Here is a 24438-nt window from a genome sequence, read left to right as displayed (position 1 = left end):
CCAGCAATGGAAAATTAATGCATGTTCTCACTTCTGGAAGTTTTAAAAAGTTAATCCTATAGAAGTAAAAAGTAGGATAGCACATACTATAGGCTGAGAAGATAGGGGGAAGGAAGGGATAGGGAGAGATTTGAGGGAGAATGCAAAATAACATAGGAATAAGTCTTAGTTTTCTGTACCACTATAGCATGACTATATATACTTTCAAATAGGATAATGAATGTTCCCAACACGAAGAAATTATAGGTGTTTGAGATGATGGATATGCTTGTTACCCTGAGCTGATAACTATACATTCTTTGTACCAAAATATGCTACCCCATGAATATGTAGAATTATTATTTGTGAATTTGAAGAATTAAGTTTTTTAAAAAGTGTACAGGCAGGGCATAGTGGCTCACACCTGTAGTCCCAGCATTGAGGCAGGACGATCCCTTGAAGCCCGCAGTTTGAGATCCACCTGGCAACATAATGAGACCCTGTCGCTACAAAAAGAAAGAAAGAAAGAAAGAAAGAAAAAAAAAAAAAAACGTGGTGTGCATCTGTAGACCTAGCTACTGGGGAGTCTGAGGCAGAAAGATCACTAGTCCAGTTCAGTGTTATGGTGAACTGAACTGTGAACGCACCACTGCACTCAAGCCTGAACAACACAGCAAGACCCTCCAAAAAAAAGTGTAGTTATCATAACATCACCTTGAAACGACTTTGTTACTGGGATACATTTAATTAAGGAACTATCACAAATGTAGTTGGTACCTTCCCTTATGTACTTCAGTATATATGTTGCTCTTGTTTTATAGGCAGGCTAAATTTGTAGATGGAACAGCAGAATATTAGTTCTGTTCTTACAGGGCCTACTGCTGTATTCAGTTATGAGCTACATTTCTTCTGCGTTTGCTGTACCATGAAATCCTAAGCAAGACCTAAACCCTTGTTCGCTTTTTCGTAGAGCAGAGAGGAGCCTTCAGGGGAAGTAGAGGTGGCCGAGGTTGGGGCACACGAGGAAATCGTAGTCGGGGAAGACTCTACTGAATAAGACATCAGCATTCTTCAGCATTGTCATGAGCTTAATATACTTAAATTCTACTACTCATTGGATTGCCGGGGATGTCCCTTTAAACAGACTGCTGCCTTCAGCTAAAAACTTAATGTTCTTTATACCTTTGTATGTATGATCTACTTTTGTAACAGACCATGGTTGTGTCCAAGGTAAAACCACAGTGATATTTTTGGATGCTTTGTCTGCAATCTTGACTTGTTTTTGCAGTATCATTATTCAGACTTCAACTTGTGAATCTTTTACTTTTAAACATCTTGATAATTTGTTGTTGAGAGCTGTTCATTCTAAAATGTAATGAAATTCAGTCTAGTTCTGCTGATAAAGATCATCAGTTTTGAAAGGTTACTGATTTTCCTCTTCCCTCTTAGTTTTTTGCCCAATATATGGAGAAGAGTAATGGTCAATCTTAACATTTTGTTTTAATTGTTTAATAAAGCTGCTGGGCAGTGGTGCAGCATTCCTACCTAGTGTCATAAAAGCAAAATACTTACATAGCTTTCTTAAAATATAGGAATGACATTACATTTTTAGGAGAAAGTAAGTTGCTTTGCACTGCTTACTTAATTCTTTTCCATATATTGTGATACAAACTTTTGAATATGGAATCTTACTATTTGAATAGAAATGTGTATGTATAATATACATACATACATAAGCATATGTGTGTGTGTGTGTGTGTATATATATATATATGCATGCTGTGAAACTTGACTACACAACATAAATCACTTTTTAAATTCCAGGAACGGGTAGTCTGACACAGTGATTATCCTTTTGAGGCTGAATCCGTTAACTTGTTATTTAGGTTTTTACTCCCACTAGCAAGGGATTCTAAGTCAGTTGCACTTACATGATTATTGTTATTTAAAACTAAAAATAAAGACTGCATTTTCAAAGATAAATTGGAGTTGCTATTGGTGAAATACAACCAAAATACTGAATTTGATGTACATACAGGTTTCTACAGGAAGAGATAGTATAATTTAGAATTTGGAGATTTAATAACCAGGGCTACCCAGAAAAAGTGACTTGATAACATGGTACCAATAAGTAAGGGATGCTCTCTCGGTTTGCTTTTGCCACTTTCAAAATTTTAACTTCTCAGGTTATTAATCAAAATTATTGTATAAGTTAGCCAATAGAATTTTTAGGTTAAAACAACAGAGAGATGGGGGGTTTGTGGAGTGTTTAATGTCATGGGCATTTTTAGTAGCATAGACCCTTTGTTCTGCATTTGAATGTTTTGTATATTTTTGTTTCACAGTTAATCTTCCCTCCCCAAGTTTGCTATTCAAATCAGCTGCCTGAATGACATTTCTAGTAGTCTGATGTATTTTTTGAGGAATAGTTTGTGATTCCAATGCAGGTGTCTTCATTACCATTACCTCTACACTGCAGAGGAGGCAAAACTCCTTTATTAGAATTACTGCACATGTGTATGGGGAAAATAGTTTTGAAAGACTAGAATGATACAAGTGAGCAAAAGTTGGTCAGCTTGGCTATGGAGTGGTGGCAATAATCTCTAAACATTCCTAAAGACCATGAGCTGAACCTAAACTCCCTTGGAATCTGAACAAAGGAATATAAAATTGCCATTTGAAAACGACCAGCTAATCTGGACCTCAGAGATAGATCAGCCAGTGGCCCAAAGCCATTTCAAGTACAGAAATTGTATTGAGACTACAACTAAATAAATTTGAACATTAAGTATAATTTTACCACTTTTCCTCTTTATAAGCATATTTGTAGACTCAAAACTGCACAGAAGTGACTTTACTTTCTCAAGTTTGATACTGAGTTGACTGTTCACTTATCCCTCACCCTTCCCCTTCCCTTTCCTAAGGCAATAGTGCACAAGTTAGGTTATTTTTGCTTCCGAATTTGAATGAAAAACTTAATGCCATGGATTTTTTTTTCTTTTGCAAGACACCTGTTTATCACCTTGTTTAAATGTAAATGTCCCCTTATGCTTTTGAAATAAATTTCCTTTTGTAATTTTGTTTTGTGTCTTGATGTGTTATAATTATGGTAACTTCAGATTCTTGGATATTCATTAACATTTATTGATTGCTTCTACTGTGCCAATAGGCTGAAAATATAAAGATGGACAAGAACTGCTCTCTACCTTCAAGGAGTTCAGTCTTTATTGTTTTTTTGTTTTTTTTTTTTTTTGAGACAGAGCCTTGCTTTGTCGCCCAGGCTGGAGTACAGTGGCACGATCTTGGCTCACTGCAAGCTCCACCTCCCGGGTTCACGCCATTCTTCTGCCTCAGCCTCCCAAGTAGCTGGTACTACAGGTGCCCACCACCACGCCTGGCTAATTTTTTGTATTTTTAGTAGAGACGGGATTTCACTGTGTTAGCCAGGATGGTCTCAATCTCCTGACCACGTGATCCGCCCGCCTTGGCCTCCCAAAGTGCTGGGATTATAGGCGTGAGCCACCATGCTCGGCCTATAAGGAGTTCAGTCATCAATTTGGTAAATTATCTTTAATTTTGATCCTTCAAAGTTCTGATTTGAATTTATTTTTAGGAGCTAATATAACCTGAAAAAAAAGATTTGTGTGTGTTTTTTTTTTTTTAACCAAAGCAAAACATCAGATAATTGCCGAATCATCATTAAATAAATCATTTCTATCTTCATATAATGTGCAAAGCAAGTTGGAACTTAGTAATTTAACTGCCAGGCTTTATGAAAGTGTTCCTGAAGTAGCAACAAGGATGGTTGTGAGTGTGGGAAAGTCGGATTTTAAGTGGATCAGGATAAGGTGATCACATCCAGGCCTACAGCTTTTTTTTTTCTTGAGACAGAGTTTCGCTCTTGTCGCCCAGGCTGGAGTGCAGTGGTGTGATCTCGGCTCACAGCAACCACCGCCTCCCAGGTTCAAGCGATTCTCCTGCCTCAGCCTCCCAAGTAGCTGGGATTATAAGTGTCTGCCACCAAGCCCAGCTAGTTTTTTGTATTTTTAGTAGAGACGGGGTTTCACCGTGTTGGTGAGGCTGGTCTCGAACTCCCGACATCAGGTGATCCACCAGCCTCGGCCTCCCAAAGTGCTGGGATTACAGGCATGAGCCACCATGCCTGGTCTTCCAGGCCTATAGCTAAGGAATGCCAAATTTGTATCCCCATTATTTCTTGCCTGGAGTTTCATAATAACCTCCTAATTGATCTCCCTGCTGTTACCTTAACTCTCTACAATCTGCTCAAAACACAGCAGCAGAGACATCTAATTTTCTGCCAGAAATTGTTCACTGGCTCCCCATTTCAAAATAATAATCAAAAACATTACCATGGCTTTTAATTCTGACCTCAGCTGCTATTCTTACCCTTGTTCACTCTGCCTCAGCCAGTTAGCTTCATGCAGGCCAAAGACATCCTCCTGCCTTACAGCCCTTGCATTAGCTAGCTGTCCCCTCTAGTCACTGTTCCTTATATCCACACATCTAACTCCTTTTTCACGTCCTCGAAGCTAACCTCAATCCTATCTGTCCCCTACTGCTAGAATATAATGTGGCTAAAATGCAACAAAAGTAAAGATTTTTGCATGTTGTTGATTCATAATCCCAAACATCCAGAACAGTGTTTTGTACATAGTAAGCTTTCAACTCATAGTAAGTTGAAGGCACTGTTTTAAGCCTAGAGGATACAGTAGTGAACAAAACAGGCAAACTCATGGAATTTACATACTCTTATGCAGATCCTGACAAACTTAAGCCTGTACCAGAGTAGTAAGTGCTATAAGGATACTGAAGCATTCTATTGTGCTTCAGCTAGTATAGAAAGAATGGTCAGAAAAAAGCCTCTGAGTAATTGATTTGAGCTGAGACCTGGATAATGATACCAAGCCAGCCTCGTAAAGACCTCAAGGAAAAGCATTTGAGATCAAGGCAACAAAATCTGCAGGACACCTGGCTTTTAAGAATGTGCCAAGCTGTGCTAGAGAATGGGCTATCTCCAAGTTCTAAGATTCCTAACCTTGACCTCAGAAGTCCTAAATTCATCCACTACTACAATAGTGAACTGCTTTCAGTAACTGACAGTTAACACCATGCTCTTTCTAACATTAGGGCATTTTTCCTCTGGAAAATCATGGTTCCTTGACTCTGCCCATTTATCTGGCTGATTCAGGTCTGAATAAATTTGACCCTCCTTGGGATGCCTTTCCTCTCAAGTTGGTTACAGGACCACCTATTATGTGCTTCCTCAGTAGGTGGGTAAAAGACAGCAGGAGAGAGATCATTGTAATCAATGTGATGGAAACTAAAGCTTAAACTAATATAAAATCTAACATATCAATAAAAACCTAAGATGACTATCTTGCTATCCTCAGAGCAGCCCTAGTGTCACTGTGAGTTTGAATCCTTGGTCTCATCCGTGGTAGCCCTCATACTTCAGACTCCCTGATCTATTTGACAAATGATTTCTAAATGAAATTACTATATTAGGTATCCTCTACCTCCCTTTAAAAAATCCTCTTCACTCACTGTGCATATTGATGTTGAGGAGTTACACAAGTAAAGCCCTCTTGCTATAACCAGGCTCCTTTCCAACCTGTTCCCCCCGACCCTGCTTCCCATTAATTCAAAATTGCTCTTAAAGACTTAATTATATGTAGTAGGATGCCAATAATTCCATTCCTACTCAAACATGCTGCTTCTCCTATCAAGATGAGTCTGTTTCCATCCACACTTGAATTTGGGCTAAGCTTGTTACTTTCCTTAACCAGAAGAATGCATAAGTGATGCTTTGCCACTTCTGGGGCCTTGACCCTCTGAGAGCCTAGCAGCTTCCTTTTATTCTTTCAGCACCCTGAGCCACCCTGTAAGAAGCCTGTGTAACTACCTTGTCTGAGAGAGGCCCAGCTACCCCCAGCCATTTCAATCACTCCAACTAAAGCACCAGACGTGTTGGAGCCAGTTTGGAACATTTCAGCCTCAGCTGAGCTCCTAGTTGAATGCAGCCTTAAGAGTGACCCCAGCTAACACCAGGAGTTAGCAGAAGAACCACCCAGCTGAGACCAAAATCATGTTTTAAGAATTAAAATTTAAACCTCTAAGACTTATGTTGGTTTTATTATAAAGCAAAAGATAACAGAATGTAAGCCAGAGTGTTACCATCCTCCCTAGGAGTATTTATATCTTAAATATTTTCTCTAAGGAGCAGGCAGTATGTAAATCCTTTGCAATTTTCAGGTAACGTGGCCCAAGGGAGGAAGTTAATCCAGAAAGATCATTCATTCTATCAACAGAATGAATTCTAACTAATAACTTCAAGAATTCTATGATTTATAGTGATAGTAAATAAAAGACCTATTTGCTAAAATATGTTCAAAGACTAAATTACATGCAGTTAGGGGCTTGCCTATCATTTATTGAACTAAGAATTGAATCACAATTTGGGATGTCAGCAATTTTGTCAACTGCCATCCTGTATTTCTGTAAGTTTCATCTAAGGAAAAGTATAATGAAAAAAGAAACATCAGAACAACAGAATAAAAGAACGGGGACAAGTGATCTGGATGTAGAAAATTAGTAGGAACAATTTTATTTAGGTTAAGATATTTAACTGTTTTATTCACACAAAATGGGAATGCTACATTTGGGGGAGCTAAAAACCTGTAACTATTTTGTACGGAAACTCCAAGGAAGATAAAAATGTTAGTATAGGAAATGCTTCCTGCCCTCAGTTGCTAGTGTAGGTAATTAAAGAATTGCAAGATGACAGGTCCCTGGATGGCCTTGGCCATGCCAACTCTTCCCCCACTTGCTTGCAATTTTCAGGCAGAATGTACTGAGAATGCAACATTCTGAGATAAGGAGGAAGCTTCCAGAACAACCTGGGCCGTGTCCTCATTTTTCCTAAAACAGGATGTTCTGCAACACTTGTACTCAGCAATCTCAGTCATATCCAGGGTATAAAACCCAAAGTGTTTTTGGAGTCCCTCATCTGTGCTGCAACATGGGGCATATGCAGATGAGGCTCTATCTATCTGCCCAGGGCAGCTTTCCTGAGCCATGGGATCAGCTAACCATGGATCCTCCATTTCTGTGTATCTTTGCTGCCTATTCGTAAAAAATTTGCTTTGCCTGACTTACTGTTTGAGTGTTCTGTCTCACCATATTAGAACTAAGAACTTTTGCAAGAACCACTGAAGTTTGGGTGTTCAAAGTTTATAAAATAATATCACACAGCAGCATAGTATTGTCATGTTACTGCTACAGAATTCAGAGGCAGCAAACAAGTTGACAGACATTTTTGCAGGCTAGGATTTCAACTGTATCTTAAATAGATTTGAGAAAGCAGCATGAGGAAAGGATTTTAGGCAGGGAACAGGAGCAAAAGTATGTCTAAATTAGTCTGTGATACTTAAAACAGTTCAGTGAAAGACTAGAAGAATGGTACTTGGCAGTCAGGATCTGTGGTAGGCAAAATTCTAAGATGATCCCCAATGGTCCTTAACCTCATAAAATCTCCCCCACATATATTAAAACATCATGTTGTACACTAAATATATACAGTTTTTGTCTATTTCACCTTAATAGAGTAGAAAAGGGGGAAATTTCCTAACTTGACTGTGTGGGGAAAACATGAATACGATATCACTCCTGTGATTATAGGTTTGGATGTGCTTAGGGCCCGCCAAAACTCATGTTGAAATTTGGTACCCAATGTGGCACTGTTGGGAGATGGGGAGGTTTCTGGGTAATGGGGGTGGATCTGTCATGAACAGATTAATGCCCTCACGGTGGGGCAGGGTGCAGGGGTGAGTTCTTGCTCTCTCAGGAATGAATTAGTTCTCATGAGCGTGGGTTGTTAAAGAGTTTGGCTTTCTTGATTTCTCTCTCTTGCTGCTTCTCTTAACATGTGATCTCTATGCACACCCACTCCCCTTCTGCTTTCCTCCCTAAGTGGAAGCAGTGTGAGGCCCTTACCAGATGCAGCTGCCCAATCTTGGACTTTTCAGCCACCAGAATCATAAGCCAATTAAACCTCTTTTCTTTATAAATTGCCCAGCTTTAGGTATTCTGTTATAACAAGGCAAAATGGACTAAGATAATGTTATATGGCAAACAAAATTTTTGCAGACAGCATTAAAGTTACTAACCAGTTGATCTGAGGTTAATAAAAAGGGATATTATTCAGATAGACCTTATCAACTCACATGAGCCCTTTAAGTCTGGGCTTAGAGATAGAGGAATTCAAGAGATTTCAGCAGTGGAAATATTCTCCTGCTTGCCTTCAAGGAATAACTGCCATTGTGAGAGCCACAATGGCAGAAAATTGTGGGTAGCCTCAGTGTTTGTTAATGGCCACAATCAGCAGCCAGTAACAAAATGGAGCCCTCAGTCCTACATTCGCAATACGTTGAATTCTGCCAAGGACTTGAAGAATGAGCTTGACTGAGGACCCCCAAGCCTTAGATGAGATTGAAGCCTTAATATGAGCCTTGTGACACTGAGCAGAGAACTCAGTCACACCACACCAGAAGACTCTTGCCCCAAGGAAACTGTCAGATAATGTGTTAAGCTAAGTTTGTGGCAATTGTTACACAGCATTAGAAAACTAATACAGGATCTCAAAAGATAAGAGTTATCTACAGAAAATAGGTAGGTGGTATAATAAAGCTATAGAAGCTGTAATTCCACCCCTTTAGAGGTTAACTTGTGAAGGTCGACGAAATTACTGATAGCAAAATATGTGATGCTGGGGACTTTCTCAAATTCCTCACTATCCTTCATTCATTTTCAGGTTCTCAGATCTAGAGTCAGGTGGCTCTGAGTCCAAACCTGAGCTCTACCACTTAGCAATACGATCTTGGCCAACTTACTTAACTAGCCAGAGCTCGGTAAGTTGTGATGATTAATAGGAACTATGCATGTACAGGACCCAGGATGTATTAAACACTCAAGAAATGTTAGATGATGATGATGATGTCAGCTTTATACACAAGAAAGAGGGTTGACCTCTATGCCCCCAAAGTAAGATGCTGAGACCAAAGGGATTCCATCATTTGCCACTTCTCTATTTTAAAATTCTGAGGCTGGGCGCGGTGGCTCACGCCTGTAATCCCAGCACTCTGGGAGGCCAAGGAGGGCGGCATATCACGAGGTCAGGAGATCAAGACCATCCTGGCTAACACAGTGAAACCCCGTCTCTACTAAAAAATACGAACAATTAGCCGGGTGTAGCGGCGGGCGCCTGTAGTCCCAGCTACTCCGGAGGCTGAGGCAGGAGAATGGCGTGAACCCGGGAGGCAGAGCTTGCAGTGAACCAAGATCGTGCCACTGCACTCCAGCACTCCAGCCTGGGCGACAGAGCGAGATTCCGTCTCAAAAAAATAAACAAACAATAAAATAAAATTCTGAAACACTCCCTGTTGCCTATGTCTAAACTCTAAGAAAGAAACTCTTACAACATGCCACTGACTTCACCTTTTCTTTTCTTGAGACGGATTCTCGCTCTGTCTCCCAGGCTGGAGTGCAGTGGTGTGATCTCGGCTCACTGCAATCCCCTCCTCCTAGTGTTCAAGCAATTCTCTGCCTCAGCCTCCTGAGTAGCTGGGATTACAGGTGCCCACCACCACGCCCGGCTAATTTTTGTATTTTTAGTAGAGACGGGGTTTCACCATCTTGGCCAGGTCGAACTCCTGACCTCGTGATCCACCCACCTCGGCCTCCCAAACTGCTGGGATTACAGGCGTGAGCCACCGAGCCCAGCTGACTTCACCTTTTCACTTATTATTCTGCCTGAACCAGTACCTGAGCTCCAAGCCTTTTTTCACCTGGTTGGTTGCTCTCTCCTGTACATATGCCTTCATACACCCCCATTATCCTGTATTTTAATTGTTAACCTGCCAATAATATCTCACTATATTGCACACTGCTCAATGGTGACATTTCCAAACCCAGAGACTATCAGAGTACCAGGCAAAAAGCAAATAAGCCATATATTTTTAATGAAATGAATGTTCAGTCTTCAGGTCTTTAAAAAAAGCTGTTCCTGGAATGAAGAAAAAACAACAACATGAAAAAACCAATGCTGTGGTTGTTTCTATATTTCTATAGTGTGGTATTTAAACACTTAGCAATTGCTCTCCCGCATACACTTGTGTAGGGAAGCGGTTAAACAATATTTTCATCCTTCTTTTCCCAAGGAGAAAACCAAAAGCATACCAACCTTAAATAACAAACACAGAGGACAATCTTGAAAGACCTAAAATGACGTATCTAGCAAGAAGCTGGCAGCCAAGCTTGTCATCTGCCTGCCTGCTGGTTCGCTAGAGGGAAGTGGGTCTCAAACTTTAATATGTATACCAGTCACCTGAGGCTGTTGCTAAAATGTAGTCTGATTCGGCAGGTTGCAGGGGAGAGGGAGAAGAGCCGAGAATGTGCATGTCTAAAAGCTCCCAGGTGATGCCAATGCTTCTGGTCTCCAGACCTAGACCTCTAGCTTAGACGTGTGCTGACCAGTACTGTAGGCACATGCGGCTATTAAGCCCCTGAAATATGACTAGATAAGCCGTCAGTGTAAAATACCGATTTCCAAGACTTAGTGGAAAAAAAAAAAAAAAAGGAAACTACCTCAATGATGTGTACCGACCACATTGAATTTACATTTTGTGTATTTTGAGCTAAATAAAATGTACTAGTAGGATTACTTCCCTCTATATTTTACATTGCACACGTGGCTCGCATTACCGGGCAGCGGTGCGCTAGACTAACAACCGTCTCCATTCTGAAGCTTCCAGTATTGTGAGACTTTAAGAATAAAAGCAACACCTCTCTTCCCATAGGTGGTTCGAAAGCACACCTTTTGTTCCCCAACTATTTACCAGAAATAAAATGAAAAATCAAAGATTTAAAAAACAACAAAACTGACTCCTCTCACTTCTGCTTAAGCTCCACCTAAGCCACTGCTTTTCTCTCCTTCCGGTTCCCACGCTCCGAGATCGAACCACCCACAGAAAAACAATAACTAAAAAGTGGTCTCCATCCCTGAAGCCAAGCTGGGAGAAGAGCCGAATGTCGCGCTTCCTGGCCGCCCAAACCCAGGAGGAGGAAACCTGATAATCAGCGAGCGACGTCTCTCGACTCCTCCTCCTGCTCCTCCTCCAGCGCCGACCTTTCCAAGATGGCAGGCGCCGGAGACTAGCTTCCGCTTCCGGTGTGAGTGGCCCGGCCGGGGGGGCAAGATGGCGGTGGCAGTAGGGGTCCGTGGCCGGTACGAGCTGCCGCCTTGCTCCGGCCCAGGCTGGCTCCTCAGCCTTTCAACCTTGCTGAGTGTGGCGGCACGAGGGGCCTTCGCCACCACGCACTGGGTCGTCACGGAGGACGGGAAGATCCAGCAGCAGGTAGCGGCCGGGGCGTCCCTCTTCGCCCGTGCCCGCCCTCGCCCCGGGGGGATTCCCCTGCTTGGCCCCTGGCTGTTGGGCTCCGCGCGGCCCCGCCCCCAGCCTACCTTCACACTGTGGTGGCACCGCGACCCCGGCCTCCCTGCATTCGGACTAGGCACTTCCCGCTCCCCACTTGTCTCCTGGTCCTCGTTTGGCCGCCTGGAAGTTCTCACCCTTCCACCTCGCGGGTCGCGCGCCGCGTGGGGAAGAGTCGCCCAGCTGCGGGGGACGGGCCCTACGGACCGTTCTTTGGCTCGGGGTTTAGAAATCACAGATTTCAGGATTGCTGCCTTTGGTGCTTCTCGGGCTCACGCGTCACCGGCCCTCCCCGAGGAAATAGAAAGCAGGTGGCAGCGCCAGGGTGTGCGCGAGTCCCAGGGTGTGTGACAGCTTTTGCACCCCTAGCCTGTGGACCATTCATGCTGCTCCCCTAGTCTCGTCTACCACATGGTGGATTTCGTTTCTGGCTGTGTTGGTTTCAGCTTGTACCGTTACTTAGGTCAGCAGTGGCTCATTAGAAACAATATAGAAACACTCCCCTTCCCAAAGAATGCTTGAAGATGCCGCTGGTGGCGTTGCCTGCATCTTTTCAGCTGTTACTGCCCTCGTTTCCCAGTGTACTTTGCTTTGTTTCTTTACCTAGTTCCTGTGACCCAGCCTCGCATAGAGGATATGCGATTTCCTGGATTCTCGTATGCCTGAACTAATTCCTCAGAGGCGAGACTGCTTTTCTTATATAACTTTATGATTGCCTGCATTTTGTAAATGCTGCTGATGCCTAAGGAGTGTGTACGTGTGTGTTCCGCTACAGAATCTTGGTAAACTTACTGACTTCGAACACTGGAGAACAATCTTGAAGTGTCTAGCAAACATACAGAAAGTGAAGTGTGTGCCCCATGCAGTGTAGCCCACTGATCTAAAACGTTTTAACTAGTGTGGTGGGAAATTACTGGTCCTTTGGGTTGTGTGTAATGAATCATGATAGGAGCACATTGCAACGTTTAAGGTGAGGTTTACCTTTAGATTTGCTGTGTAATGTAATGGCAAATTCTATCTCAAATATAATAAGTAAGTTAAATATAATTAAAAATCCGCCTAGGTGTTCATGAGTGTTTTTCAGCATATCTGAGAAAAGACCGTCTTCCTATTGGGTAACATTTTCTATGTGACGTACATAAAGAAGAGTTTCGTTTTCATTGCCATACTAGCTGAGAGTTTAAATATATGTGTATGTGTTTCAGAAACCCAAGAAAACATTGTAAGTCCATATGTGAGTGCTAGTTGCTTCCACCCTTCTTTGTTTCCTGATGGTTTTCCCTGAGGTCTTTATGAAGGGAGACGTGGAATTAAGTCACTCCTGCTGCAATTTGGGGAGCCTTTCTCCTGTTGGCTCTTCTGCAATATTGTTTTTGGCCACAGCTATTTATACTGTATGACATTGACTTCTTCCGATTTTGGTGTCCTACCGCCCAGCTGAAAAAGTAGCCCATCTAAAAAGTGAAAGCTGGTGGCAATGTTTTATGTATATGCTTAACATTGCAATGGGAAAGTAGAGTCTTTTTTTTTTTTTTTTTTTTTTTAACAAATTCCTTCTTTTTGCACTTTGGATACATATGTATTAATGGGCGAAAGCAGGGGTTACTGGAAATTGCCTCAGAGAAGAGGGGGACATCTGAAGAATCTTTTGGATCTCTGCCAAGTCACTCCTGCACTAAGTAATTAGGCTTAAATTTTAAAAAGTTAGATTTCTTTATTACATGACTTTTTAAGTGATCCTTTTCATTGAATTTTCCAATTCTTTGCTATACATAACATTTATAGTGTTATGTTCAGGCAGCCGCAATATTTTATGCCAGAAGAAATAAGGTTGGTGTCTACAGTGTAACAATAAGAGACCAGGGGACAAAAGTTGGATTTAATCTGAAGAAAAGGTGCCACATCTGAATAAAGTAAAGGAGTTGGGTGCTGTGGTGAGCTGCTGAGTTCCACTCTGATAGCTGATTGTGCATGACCCATGCTTCCCTTCCTGGCAATAATTTGTATGTAGGTAGAATCCAAACTCTCAATTTAGGTCGTGATTAATTATCACATTTGGGTATACTGTACTTAAGGACTTGAAATATCCTTTTAGTATATGAAATCCATATATATTGCAGATTTATTTGTACATTCAGAAACATAATTAATTAAAAGCTTAGTAAATGCAGATGCTTCTCAGCTTATGAAGGGGTTATGTGCTGATAAACCCATTGTAAGTCAAAAATACTGTAAGTGAAAAATGCGTTTAATGCATCTAGCAAGCATTGTAGCTTAGCCTAACCTACCTTAAACTGCTCACAACACTTACATTAGCCAAAATTTGGGCAAAATCATCTAACAGCCTCTTTTACAATAAAGTGTCAAAATACCTCATGTAATTCATGAATACTTCACTGAAAGTGGAAAACAGAATGGTTGTATGGACACAGTACAGTTGCTACCAAATGAGTATCACTTTTGCAACATTGTAAAGTCAAGAAATTGTAAGTTGAACCATGGAAAGGTGGGGACCATCTGTCTACTTTGTCCTAACTGACATACCAAATTCTTGCTACTTGTTCTTGGTTACAATATTTGAATGAAAGCAAAAGTGTGATTTCAGTTTTAAAGTGACCTACTACCAGGGAAAGGGCTAAGGGCTAACTGGATTGACAGCTTTTAGAAAATTAGATTGGTACATACATACCTTTTGAGAACCTTTGATATTAAACCTATCCAAATTAGATACATGGGTCATTGTTTTCCACAGTGATCGTAAAGAAGTACTTATGACTTAAAAATCTGAATTGCCCAAAATACAGATTTAAGCGGACATTTTCGATCATTATAACTTTCTTTTTTTTTTTTTGAGACGGAGTTTCGCTCTTGTTGCCCAGGCTGGAGTGCAATGGCGCTATCTCGGCTCACTGCAACCTCTGCCTGGAAGGTTCAAGCAGTTCTCCTGCGTCAGCCTCCCGAGTAGCTGGGATTACAGGCACGCGCCACCACGCCCGGCTAATTTGTGTGTGTGTGTATTTTTAGTAGAGACGGAGTTTCACCATACTGGACAGGCTGGTCTTGAACTCCTAACCTTGTGATCCGCCCGCCTCTGCCTCCCAAAGAGCTGGGATTACAGGTGTGAGCCACTATGCTCGGCCATTATAACTTTTTAAGCACAGCAAGGAGTCTTTACCAGGAGAGATGAAAATTCATTTGATTTTCTATATTTCAAGGTTTAGAAGACAATAAGATAGGCACCCACCAGTTACATACTGCAGACTTGTCAACATGCATATGTATTGGAAATGGTACATCCTTTGGTGGGTTTAAAAGGGGGCTTAAGTAAGAGCAAGGAGCATACATTCCTGCAGGCAACCTCTTCACAATCAGAGCTGGGCTGCTGCAGGCAGCAGCTGGTGTCCATTACTTGGCATGGCAGTTAAAGGAATTATTTCTTTCTCTTTTAGAGATGGGGGTCTTTATTGCCCAGGCTGAAGTGCATGGTTATTCCCATGCATTGCAGCTTCAATTGATCTTCCCACCTCAGCCTCCTGAGTAGTGGGGACTGCAGGCTTGTGCCACCATGCCCAGCAAGTTGTTGCATTTCACAATCCTTGCCTCAGCTAGGAAGCATACCTTCCCCAATTTTTAGGTTATGTTTACTGAGCTGCCACTGAATTCCCAAATATAGTCCAGGGAATCCTGGAGCTGGAATGTGGAGAGAACATTCTAGTCACTAAGCTCCTTTTCCACTGGTGTCAGGGGGAAGAGAAACCCCCTCTTCTCCTCTTTGGCTCTGTGCTGTTTTCCTAGCTTTGGGCTTTGACATACCTCTGATGCCCTAGTCTCTGTCGCTGGTACCTGGAACCTAGTAAGGCCGTCTCACTTTATTTAAGCAAGGGTCCTTAACTTGGACCCCATGGACTTAAGAAGTGAGCTATTATAATCTAGTTACTAAAAGGATCACTAGCATCATCAGGCCAGTGGATCTTTTGGTTGACTTTGTGAAAAATAGGTTTCAGGATAAATTTTGTGTTGTTTCATTTTGAGGTTGTTTTTGCTTCATCACTAGTTTGGCAGTATCTACTTTCTATTTTCTGTTTTTTATCAAGTGTCTGGCAATTTACTTGCATCAAAGGTTAAACTTTTGTGAATTTGCCTAAGAGCCTAACCACTCTATAGCACATCATTTCATTGAAAAAAATGTATGTTCCATGTTCTAGATAGCAGCTAACAAGAGAAACTCTTGAAATGTTACCAGTTTGTTAGCTGTGGCCTTATTGAATCAAGAAGTTGTATTGCTAGCACTGAGTTCTCTGCCTCTGGATATTCTTTTTCTTCAGAAGTGGAGGGCTAAAAATTTAAGTAAATAAAGAGTATCATCTGTATCAGCTGTCTTGTACATTTGAATATTTGTATTCTTTGTCACCATTTCCCTCTTCTCCAATCTTACTTAGAACTGTAGACTTTCAGATTTGGAAAACATTCTTAAAGATTATATAGTACAACTCCTAAGAGAGAAAGTCACTCAAAGTCATGTAACTAATGTGTGGCATTTGGTAGCAATAGTAAGTAAAAATGGATTAGTCTGCAGTAGCATGCAGGTGAGCACTTTGTACTCTGTAAGTTTCAAGTACATTTTTTTCCTCTCATAATACCTATAAATGAAGGACTACAAAGAAACATAAAAGCAAAAATGGTAATAATGAAGTAAAGATATCTTCTTTTCCAGTTTGCTTTATCTCCATAGAATGTTTTGTGATAATGTAAGATTCAGGGTAAGTGGGTGTGAAAGGATCCTAAATAAGTGTGAGTTCATTTGGCATTTACTTAATCATTTTGCCTTTCAGTCAAGCCAATATCTTCAGAGTACAGATACTCTTTTTTTTTTTAAGAGAGACAGTCTGACTTTATCACGCAGGCTGGAGTGCAATGGTGTGATTCCGGCTCACTGCAACTTCGGCCTCCTGGGTTTAAGCAATTCTCCTGCCTCAGCCTCTCAAATATCTGGGACTACAGGTATTTGAGTGCTAATACAGGTATTAGCACCACCACACCCAGCTAATTTTTGTATTTTTAGTAGGGACAGGGTTTCTTGTCGGCCAGGCTGGTCTCAAACTTCAGGCTTCAAGCAATCCTCCTACCTTGGCCTCCCAAAGTGCTGGGATTATAGGTGCGAGCCATTGTGCCCAGCCATTAATAGCTTGTAAGCGAAGGCCTGGTTTAATTTTGGTCTGATGTTAAGTAATTTGGTTAATCTGGGAGAGAGCATCCATATGGCACTGTGAAGCTGACAGCTTTATTTCTGCGCTTTTCAAAAGTAACTCATCTTTTTTTGTCATAGAAGACTATTTCTATGTTTATACACTTCCGGAATTTAGTTACACCTGGACAGGTCATGGCAGTTATTCACTAATTTGCTAGGCATCTGCCAAACCTTTGCAGTTTGTCCAAGACCTTCACTTCAAAGTGATTCTCATTCAGTCCATTTTTTCAGATATCATCCACTATTATTTTTCTTCTTATAAATTACCCAGATTCGGACTTTGTTTATACTGTAGGGCAGTGAAAGGAGCTTGGAAATATACAGAGATAAATTAGAACGTTAAATAATTTTCCCAGTTACTTTTTCAATTTTTCAATTTTATTTTTTATGTTTTATTTATTTATTTTATTTATTTATTTTTTTTTTTTTGAGACAGAGTTTTGCTCTTGTTGCCCAGGCTGGAGTACAATGGCATGATCTCGGCTCCCCTCAACTTCTGCCTCCTGGGTTCAAGTGATTCTCCTGCCTCAGCCTCATGAGTAACTGGGATTATAGGCATGCACCCCCACGCCTGGCTAATTTTGTATTTTTAGTAGAGATGGGGTTTCTCCTGGTCAGGCTGGTCTCAAACTCCTGACCTCAGGTGATCCGCCTGCCTCAGCCTCCCAAAGTGTTGGGATTACAGGCATGAGCCACCGCGCCCCGCCATAACGTTTTTTATTTTTTAAAGGTCACTCTGTCACCCAGGCTAGAGTGCAGTGGCACCATCATAGCTCACCGTGACCTTGAACTCCTGGGCTCAAGTAATCTTCCCACCACAGCCTCCCTAGTACCTGGAACTACAAGTGCACGCCACCACACCTGGCTAGGTTTTTTATTTTTTATTTTTTGTAGAGATGGGGTTATATCATGTTGCTCAGGCTAGAGTTCAGTGGCATGATTATGGCTCATTGTAACCTTGAACTCTTGGGCTCAAGTGATCCTCCGGCCTCAGCCTCCCATGTAGCTGGGACTACGGGCATGTGCCACCACACCCAGATAATTTTTGTAGTTTTTTGAAGAGACGAGGTTTCACCGTGTCACCTAGGCTGATCTTGATCTCCTGAGCTGAAGCAATCACCTGCCTTGGCCTCCCAAAGTACTGGGATTACGGGCGTAAGCCACCACGCCTGGCCAGCTCATCTCCTTCTCAACTTTGTTTTTTTTGTTTTTTTGCCCTTGCTCTTTTTCATACTCACCCTCTAAATCAGTAGTTCTCAGACTTTACCTTACACAGAAATAATTGGGGAGTTGGGAGTTGTTGGCTTAAAATGCAGATTTCCAGGACATCCAGTGTATCTGATTCAGTAGGTTGGTGGTAAAGCCAGGGATTCTGCATTTTTATCAGACTCCTTAGGAGAGTATAATGCAGGTAGACCATACATCAGTCTAAGAAATTCAGTTTTAGAATTCCACCTTCTGTTCCAGTTTTTTTAAACTCTCTACATACACCTGAGCACCCTCATCTTGTCTCAGGACATCAGTTACCATATATATGCTGAGAGGATCTGCATTCCTTTTGTAAGTATTTTTTTCCTCCAGAGTTGTAGATTTAAGACCTTTTTTTTTTTTTGAGTTGGAGTCTCGCTCTGTCGCCAGGCTGTAGTGCAGTGGCGCAATCTCGGCTCACTGCAACCTCCGCCTCCCGGATTCAAACAATTCTTCTGCCTCAGCCTCCCGAGTAGCTGGGACTACAATCACATGCCACCTTGCCCGGCTAATTTTTGTATTTTTAGTAGAGATGGGGTTTCACTGTATTGGCCAGGATGGTCTCAAACTCCTGATCTGGTGATCCATCAGCCTCGACCTCCCAAAGTGTTGGGATTACAGGCATGAGCCACCACACCCAGCCTATAACTTTTAATTCCGTGTGAATGTCTCCTGAGTACTTCAAGCTAAAATGACCAAGTTGAAACTCATTTTTACCCCTAAATTGCATCAAGCCGTATTATTGCTAATGTAATGAAAGATACTACCAACCACTGTTGATATGGTTTGACTGTGTCCCCACTCAAATCTCCTCCACCATATTTGTGAGGCTTCCCCAGCCACGTGGACCTGTGAGTCCTCCATTAAACCTCTTTCCTTTGTAAATTGCCCAGTCTCGGGCATGTCTTTATCAGCAGTGTGAAAACAAACTAATACAACTAACTACCTATTTGTTCGTGTTAGAAATCTAGTTGTTTTTAATTCCTTTGTCTCCCTTAGCCCTTACCAAGATCTTTGTTTTACTAATTATTTTACTTTTTCCCATAGTTACTATCATTACTCTAATTCAGGCCACCTTATTATTGCCACAGCTTCCTGTTCTCGTCCTTTGTTTTATGTAATTAAAAATTTTGAAACCATCCTGGACAACATGGTAAAACCCCATCTCTACTAAAATACTAAAAAATTAGCCAGGCATGGTGGTACGCACCTGTAATCCAAGCTACTTGGGAGTCTGAGGCGGGAGAATCGCTTGAGACCGGGAGGTGGAGGTTCTGGTGACCCAAGATCATGCCACTGTACTCTAGCTTGCGTGACAGAGTGAGACTCCGCCTCAAAAAAAAAAAAAAATTGAATTCAGAAATAATGCATGGCATTGTAAAAATAAACATGCACCATGGCAGCATGGGAGTATTTAAAGTAATAAAGTGAAATCCCCCCAGCTCTGTGCACTCTCACTCCCCAGAGAAAGCTACCTTTAGTAGTTTGGTGCATATCCCAGGATATGGTCCAACCTCTTTATATTGACAAGGTTTTAGTTGGGGAAGGGAGACAGATTCTTGAACATATCTTACGTGACCTGGCCCTTCCTCTCTACCCTTATCTCTGGTCATCCTTGAATACCCCACCCTCACCCTAGAATAACACACACAGCCATACTGACTTAGCTTTTGTGAGCTTCCCCAAATATGCTGTGTTCTCACTTCTTCTGGGCCTTTGCACATGCTGTTCTTCCCCCAACACTCGAGTCTAGCTGAGTCATACTCATCATAATATAAACATCATTTTCTCAGTGAAGCTTCTGGGATGCCCAGATTTGAATAAGCTGTTCTATGTGCTTCCATAGCATTCCTGAATTCCTTTATGAAAGCATCTACCATACTATGTTGGGCTTGCCTACTTAGGTAAATGCCACACTAGACATTTCTCGATGAATCCTTATAGTATTCAGTAATATGTTAGTCATCTGGGGACTAAGCCTAAAGGAAGCCTCGGACTTCCATGTCTTTAAAGCTTTGACTAACGCATTAGTGAATCAGCCCTTAGGCCCTCAGAAAAGGTGCACAGTGGATGAGAAGAGCCATAATTTCAGAGATCATTCCTGCTTATCTACTGTAGTCATGCTGCGTTATGCAAGGGGAAATCATCCTCGCTGTCTTTGTACCAGTTTAGATATATCTAAAAGGTCAGCTTTAATGCGCAGGCATCAAAAAGCAAAAAGTACGGGGCAACAAGAGACAAGAAAAAAGATAAGCAGAAGAAAAGAATCAGAAAAAACAGAGGCGAGGTAGATGAGAAATGGCAGCTGCACTGTTGAGGAGGGATTAGAACCAGCTGTGGGGTTCAGCAGTTGTTGCAGTTTAGAAGCCACACTGGTGAAAGTAAACAGAAGGCGCTCTGATAGTGAAGAATAAATAAGAGGGCTCGCGAGTTGCTCTCATCACAAATTAGAACAACTTTGCATTCCAAAATATTAAGGAGCAGGGTGTAAGGTAAAACCTGCATCTCAGCTGTACTCCTTGATAGCAGAAGTGAAAATAAGGGGCATGTCTGTGTGTGTATGTGTGGCTCTTTTACAGACAGACACCCCAAAAGAGTTATTTGTGCTCATGGAGTCTCCTCTCTCATCCTTTTCTTTTAAGCCCCCTCCAATTCATCCTTCATCCCTACAACTCTTGTCAAGATACCCGGAGTCTATGCTCATTTCTCGCTAATCTTGAGTTCTTAGCAGCCCAACATTTGTCTTCATATCTTACTCAGCTATTTTCTTACATGCTTACCTAAAGGAGTGGCTGACACATAGTATACACTGAGGAAATACTGAATAAGGGGGAGATAATGTGTGCAACCAGCAACTTTTTACACCTGTAATAGCTCTTATATACATTAGCATACAGAAGAGCCACCACACATTCCTGGTTTTTCTTCTCAATCCCTTGCCCTGACTTCTGATTCTCTTCTTCTGAATTTGCCTTTTCTTGATGAGTCTTAGATGTTGGTGTGCCCCTTTTCTTCCCTCTGTACATATGTTCATCAGATGATCTTATGAAGTCTCGGGGCCTAAAATACCTTTTATATTCTAAAGACTCTCAAATCTTATGTGCAGTTTCAACTTCTCCCTGAACTTCAGACTCTCATATCCAACTGCCTACTGAACATCACCATTTAGCTGTCAGCACAAATACATCATGTCCTAAACTAAACTCTTGATTTTCTACCCCACCACACCTGATCTTCCCCCATTCACAAAATTGCCCAGGTCCAAAATTTTGGTATCTTCTTGACTCTTTCTCTCGTATCTCGTACCCAACCTAGCAATAACTTGTCAGCCCTACTTCCAGAATGTTTCCTGAATCCAGCCATGTCTTTCCACTTGCATTTCTGTAACTCCAGTCAATACTGTCTTCATCTCTTTACAGAACCTATGCAGTGGCTTCCTACCTGGTCTCCTTGCTTCTACTTTTGTCCCCTAGATCTGTTATCTCCAGAGCAGCCAAAGTAATCTCTTAAAAAGCACAGGTGATCATGTCACTCCCTTTGGGATAGAAGGGAAACAAAGAACATCAGAAAATCTTCAGTAGTTTCCCATCATACTTAGATTAAGATCTGGAGTTTTCCTTATGGCCTACTAGGTCCTGTAAGGTCTAGAACCTGGCCCCTGTCTACTCCTCCAGCCTCGGACACCACTCTCCTCCTCGTATGGTGTGGTGTGCTCTGCCTCAGCCATACTAGCCCTCGGGATGTTCTTCAAACCACCAAGCTTGATTCTGCCTTTGGACCTTTGTCCTTGCTTCTTCCTCTGCAGATGGCATCATGGCTCAGCCTCTCTCTCCTTTCCGGTCTCTCTTCACATGTCATCTCTTCTGACTACTTTTATCTAAAACAGCATCTATTTGAGCTGGGCGCGGTGGCTCACACCTGTAATCCCAGCACTTTGGGAGACCGAGGTGGGCGGATCACGAGGTCAGGAGATGGAGACCATCTGGCTAACACCATGAAACCCCATCTCTACTAAAAATACTGAAAATTAGCAGGGTGTGGTGATGGGCGCCTGTAGTCCCAGCTACTCAGGAGGCTGAGGCAGGAGAATGCGTGAACCCAGGAGGCAGAGCTTGCAGTGAGCTTAGATTGTGCCACTGCACTCCAACCTGGGTGACAGAGCAAGACTCTGTCTCAAAAATAAAATAAAATGAAAAATAAAACAGCATCTGTTTCTACTATTCTGTATTCTTACTGTGCCTTATTTTCCTTTGTTTTTTTTTGTTGTTGTTTTGTTTTGTTTTGTTTTTTTTGAGATGGAGTTTCACTCTGTTGCCCAGGCTGGAGTGCAGTGGTGCAGTTTCGGCTCTCTCCAGCCACCACCCCCTGGGTTCAGATGATGCTTCTGCTCCAGCCTCCCAAGTAGCTGGGATTTCAGGCGCCCACCACCATGCCTGGCTAATTTTTTGTATTTAGTAGAGACGGGGTTTCACCATGTTGGCCAGGCTGGTCTTGAACTCCTTACTGCAGGTGATCCACCCTCCTTGGCCTCCCAAAGTGCTGAGATTACAGGCGTGAGCCACCATGCCCAGCCCATTGTGCCTTATTTTTCTTCATAGCACTTATTCCTGGCACTGTATTATATGTATTGCCTGTCTTTCAACAAGAACATAAGCTCTGTGAAGGCAAAAACTTCGTTCACTGAAGCAACCCCAGTGCCTAAAACTGTGGCTGATATATGGTTTACATTCAGGAAATACTGAGAAAGAATGTGTACAAGCAAGGAGTTATTTACACCTGTAATAGCTAATGTAAATACAGAAGGGCCACCATTATTTTAGTAGTCTGGAGCAGGGACAGTGCATTTGCTTTAAAGGTGACAAGCCAGTTTATTCCTTCTCTCTCTTACAAATACAAGTCCTAGGCAATCTAAGTCTTCTCTAAGAACATGGTAATCTCTGAACCAGAGATGTAAAATGGTGGCTTAGATCATGGCTGGAGTGCAGTGGTGCAAGATCATCTACTTTCTTGTTGGTTATTTGGAGATATTCTCTCTCCAACATGTCTTTTATCTGTCTCTCTTATGCTTACATTTTCCATATTCACTTCAGGTATTTTATTGTTTATTTTATTGGGTTTTTTGTTTGTTTGTTTGTTTTTTAACAGAGTCTCGCACTGTCGCCCATGTTGGAGTGCAGTGGTGCGATCTCGGCTAACTGCAACCCCCATCTCCCGAGTTCAAGTAATTCTCCTGCCTCAATCTCCCAAGTAACTGGGATTACAGGTGCCTGCCACCACGCCCAGCTAATTTTTGCATTTGTAGTAGAGATGGGGTTTCACCAGGATGGCCAGGGTGGTCTTGAACTCCTGCCCGCCTTGGCCTCCCAAAGTGCTGGGATTATAAGCATGAGCCACCGCGCTCACTGCAACTTCAGCCTCCCAGGCTTAAGCGATTCTCCCACCTCAGCCTCCCAAGTAGCTGAGACTACACGTACTTGCTACCACGTCTGGCTAATTTTTATATTTTTTTGTAGAGATGGGGTTTTGTAATGTTGCCCAGGCTGGTCTTGAACTTATGGGCTCAAACAGTCAGACCTCCTCAGCCTCCCAAAGTGCTGTGATTACAGGCATGAGCCACCATGCCCTGCCCACTTCAGGTTTTTTGTTTGCTTTCTTTTTTTCAGACAGTCTTGCTCTGTCTCCTAGGCTGGAGTGCAGTGGTACAGTCATAGCTCACTGCAGCCTTGAACTCTTGGACTCAAACAATCCTCCCGCCTCAGCCTCCCAAGTAGTTGAGACTACAGGTATTCACTCCCAGGCCTGGCTAATTTATTTTTTGGGTGTGTGGAGATGGGGTTTCACTATGTTGCCCAGGCTGGTCTGGAACCCCCGGGCACAAGTGATCCTCCTACTTTGGCTTTCTAAAGTGCTGAGATTACAGGAGTGAACCACTATGCCTGGCAGCACTTATTTTATTTTATTTTGTTTGTTTATTTATTTATTTTTCGAGATGGAGTTTCACTCTGTCGCCCAGGCTGGAGTGCAATGGCATGATCTGGGCTCACTGCAGTCTCCACCTCCCAGATTCAAGCAATTCTCCTGCCTCAGCCTCCCGAATAGCTGGGATTACAGGCATGCACCACCATGCCTGGCTAATTTTTTGTATTTTCAGTAGAGACAAGGTTTCACCACGTTGGCCGGGCTGGTCTCGAACTCCTGACCTTAAGCAGTCCTCCTGCCTCAGCCTCTCAAAGTGCTGGGATTACAGGCGTGAGCCACTGCGCCCATTATCTCATTTTATCTTCTTACAGACCCAGTAAGGTGTGAGTGTTGATCTTCTTTCTACTGAATAAAGAAATTTATGCTGAACGTGATTAAACTTGTTAGCCAATGCCATGTAGCTGGGAAGTCTCAAAGTGTGAACTCAGGCTCAGATGTGTTCATTCCACACCCTGTTTTCTTTTCTGCAGTTCT

The 24438-nt window shown here is 42.3% G+C and overlaps 2 protein-coding genes across 7 annotated transcripts in view; both read left to right on the top strand.

Moving 5' to 3' along the window:
* The window catches only part of API5 (apoptosis inhibitor 5), a 32303-nt gene extending 29243 nt beyond the window's left edge, over positions 1–3060 (top strand). For 3 of the 4 annotated variants that reach the window (XM_025355430.1, XM_025355432.1, XM_025355429.1), the window contains one exon: positions 955–3060. In XM_025355430.1, the coding sequence (XP_025211215.1) occupies positions 955–977 (23 nt within the window). In that variant the 3' untranslated portion in view covers positions 978–3060. Of the gene's footprint in view, positions 1–949 lie in introns of all 4 variants that reach the window. The other variant, XM_025355428.1, reaches the window with a different exon arrangement.
* An 8128-nt stretch (positions 3061–11188) lies between these two features.
* TTC17 (tetratricopeptide repeat domain 17) overlaps positions 11189–24438 on the top strand; it is a 138470-nt gene continuing 125220 nt past the window's right edge. For all 3 annotated transcript variants that reach the window (XM_025356229.1, XM_025356227.1, XM_025356230.1), the window contains exon 1: positions 11189–11411. In XM_025356229.1, coding sequence (XP_025212014.1) covers positions 11253–11411 — 159 coding nt within the window. In that variant the 5' untranslated portion in view covers positions 11189–11252. The remainder of the gene's footprint in view (positions 11412–24438) is intronic.

The sequence above is a fragment of the Theropithecus gelada genome, chromosome 14 (assembly GCF_003255815.1).
Source record: "Theropithecus gelada isolate Dixy chromosome 14, Tgel_1.0, whole genome shotgun sequence".
NCBI lineage: Eukaryota > Metazoa > Chordata > Mammalia > Primates > Cercopithecidae > Theropithecus > Theropithecus gelada.
The sequence above is the reverse complement of the archived record's forward strand: the minus strand, read 5'-3'. Positions and strand labels throughout refer to the sequence as shown.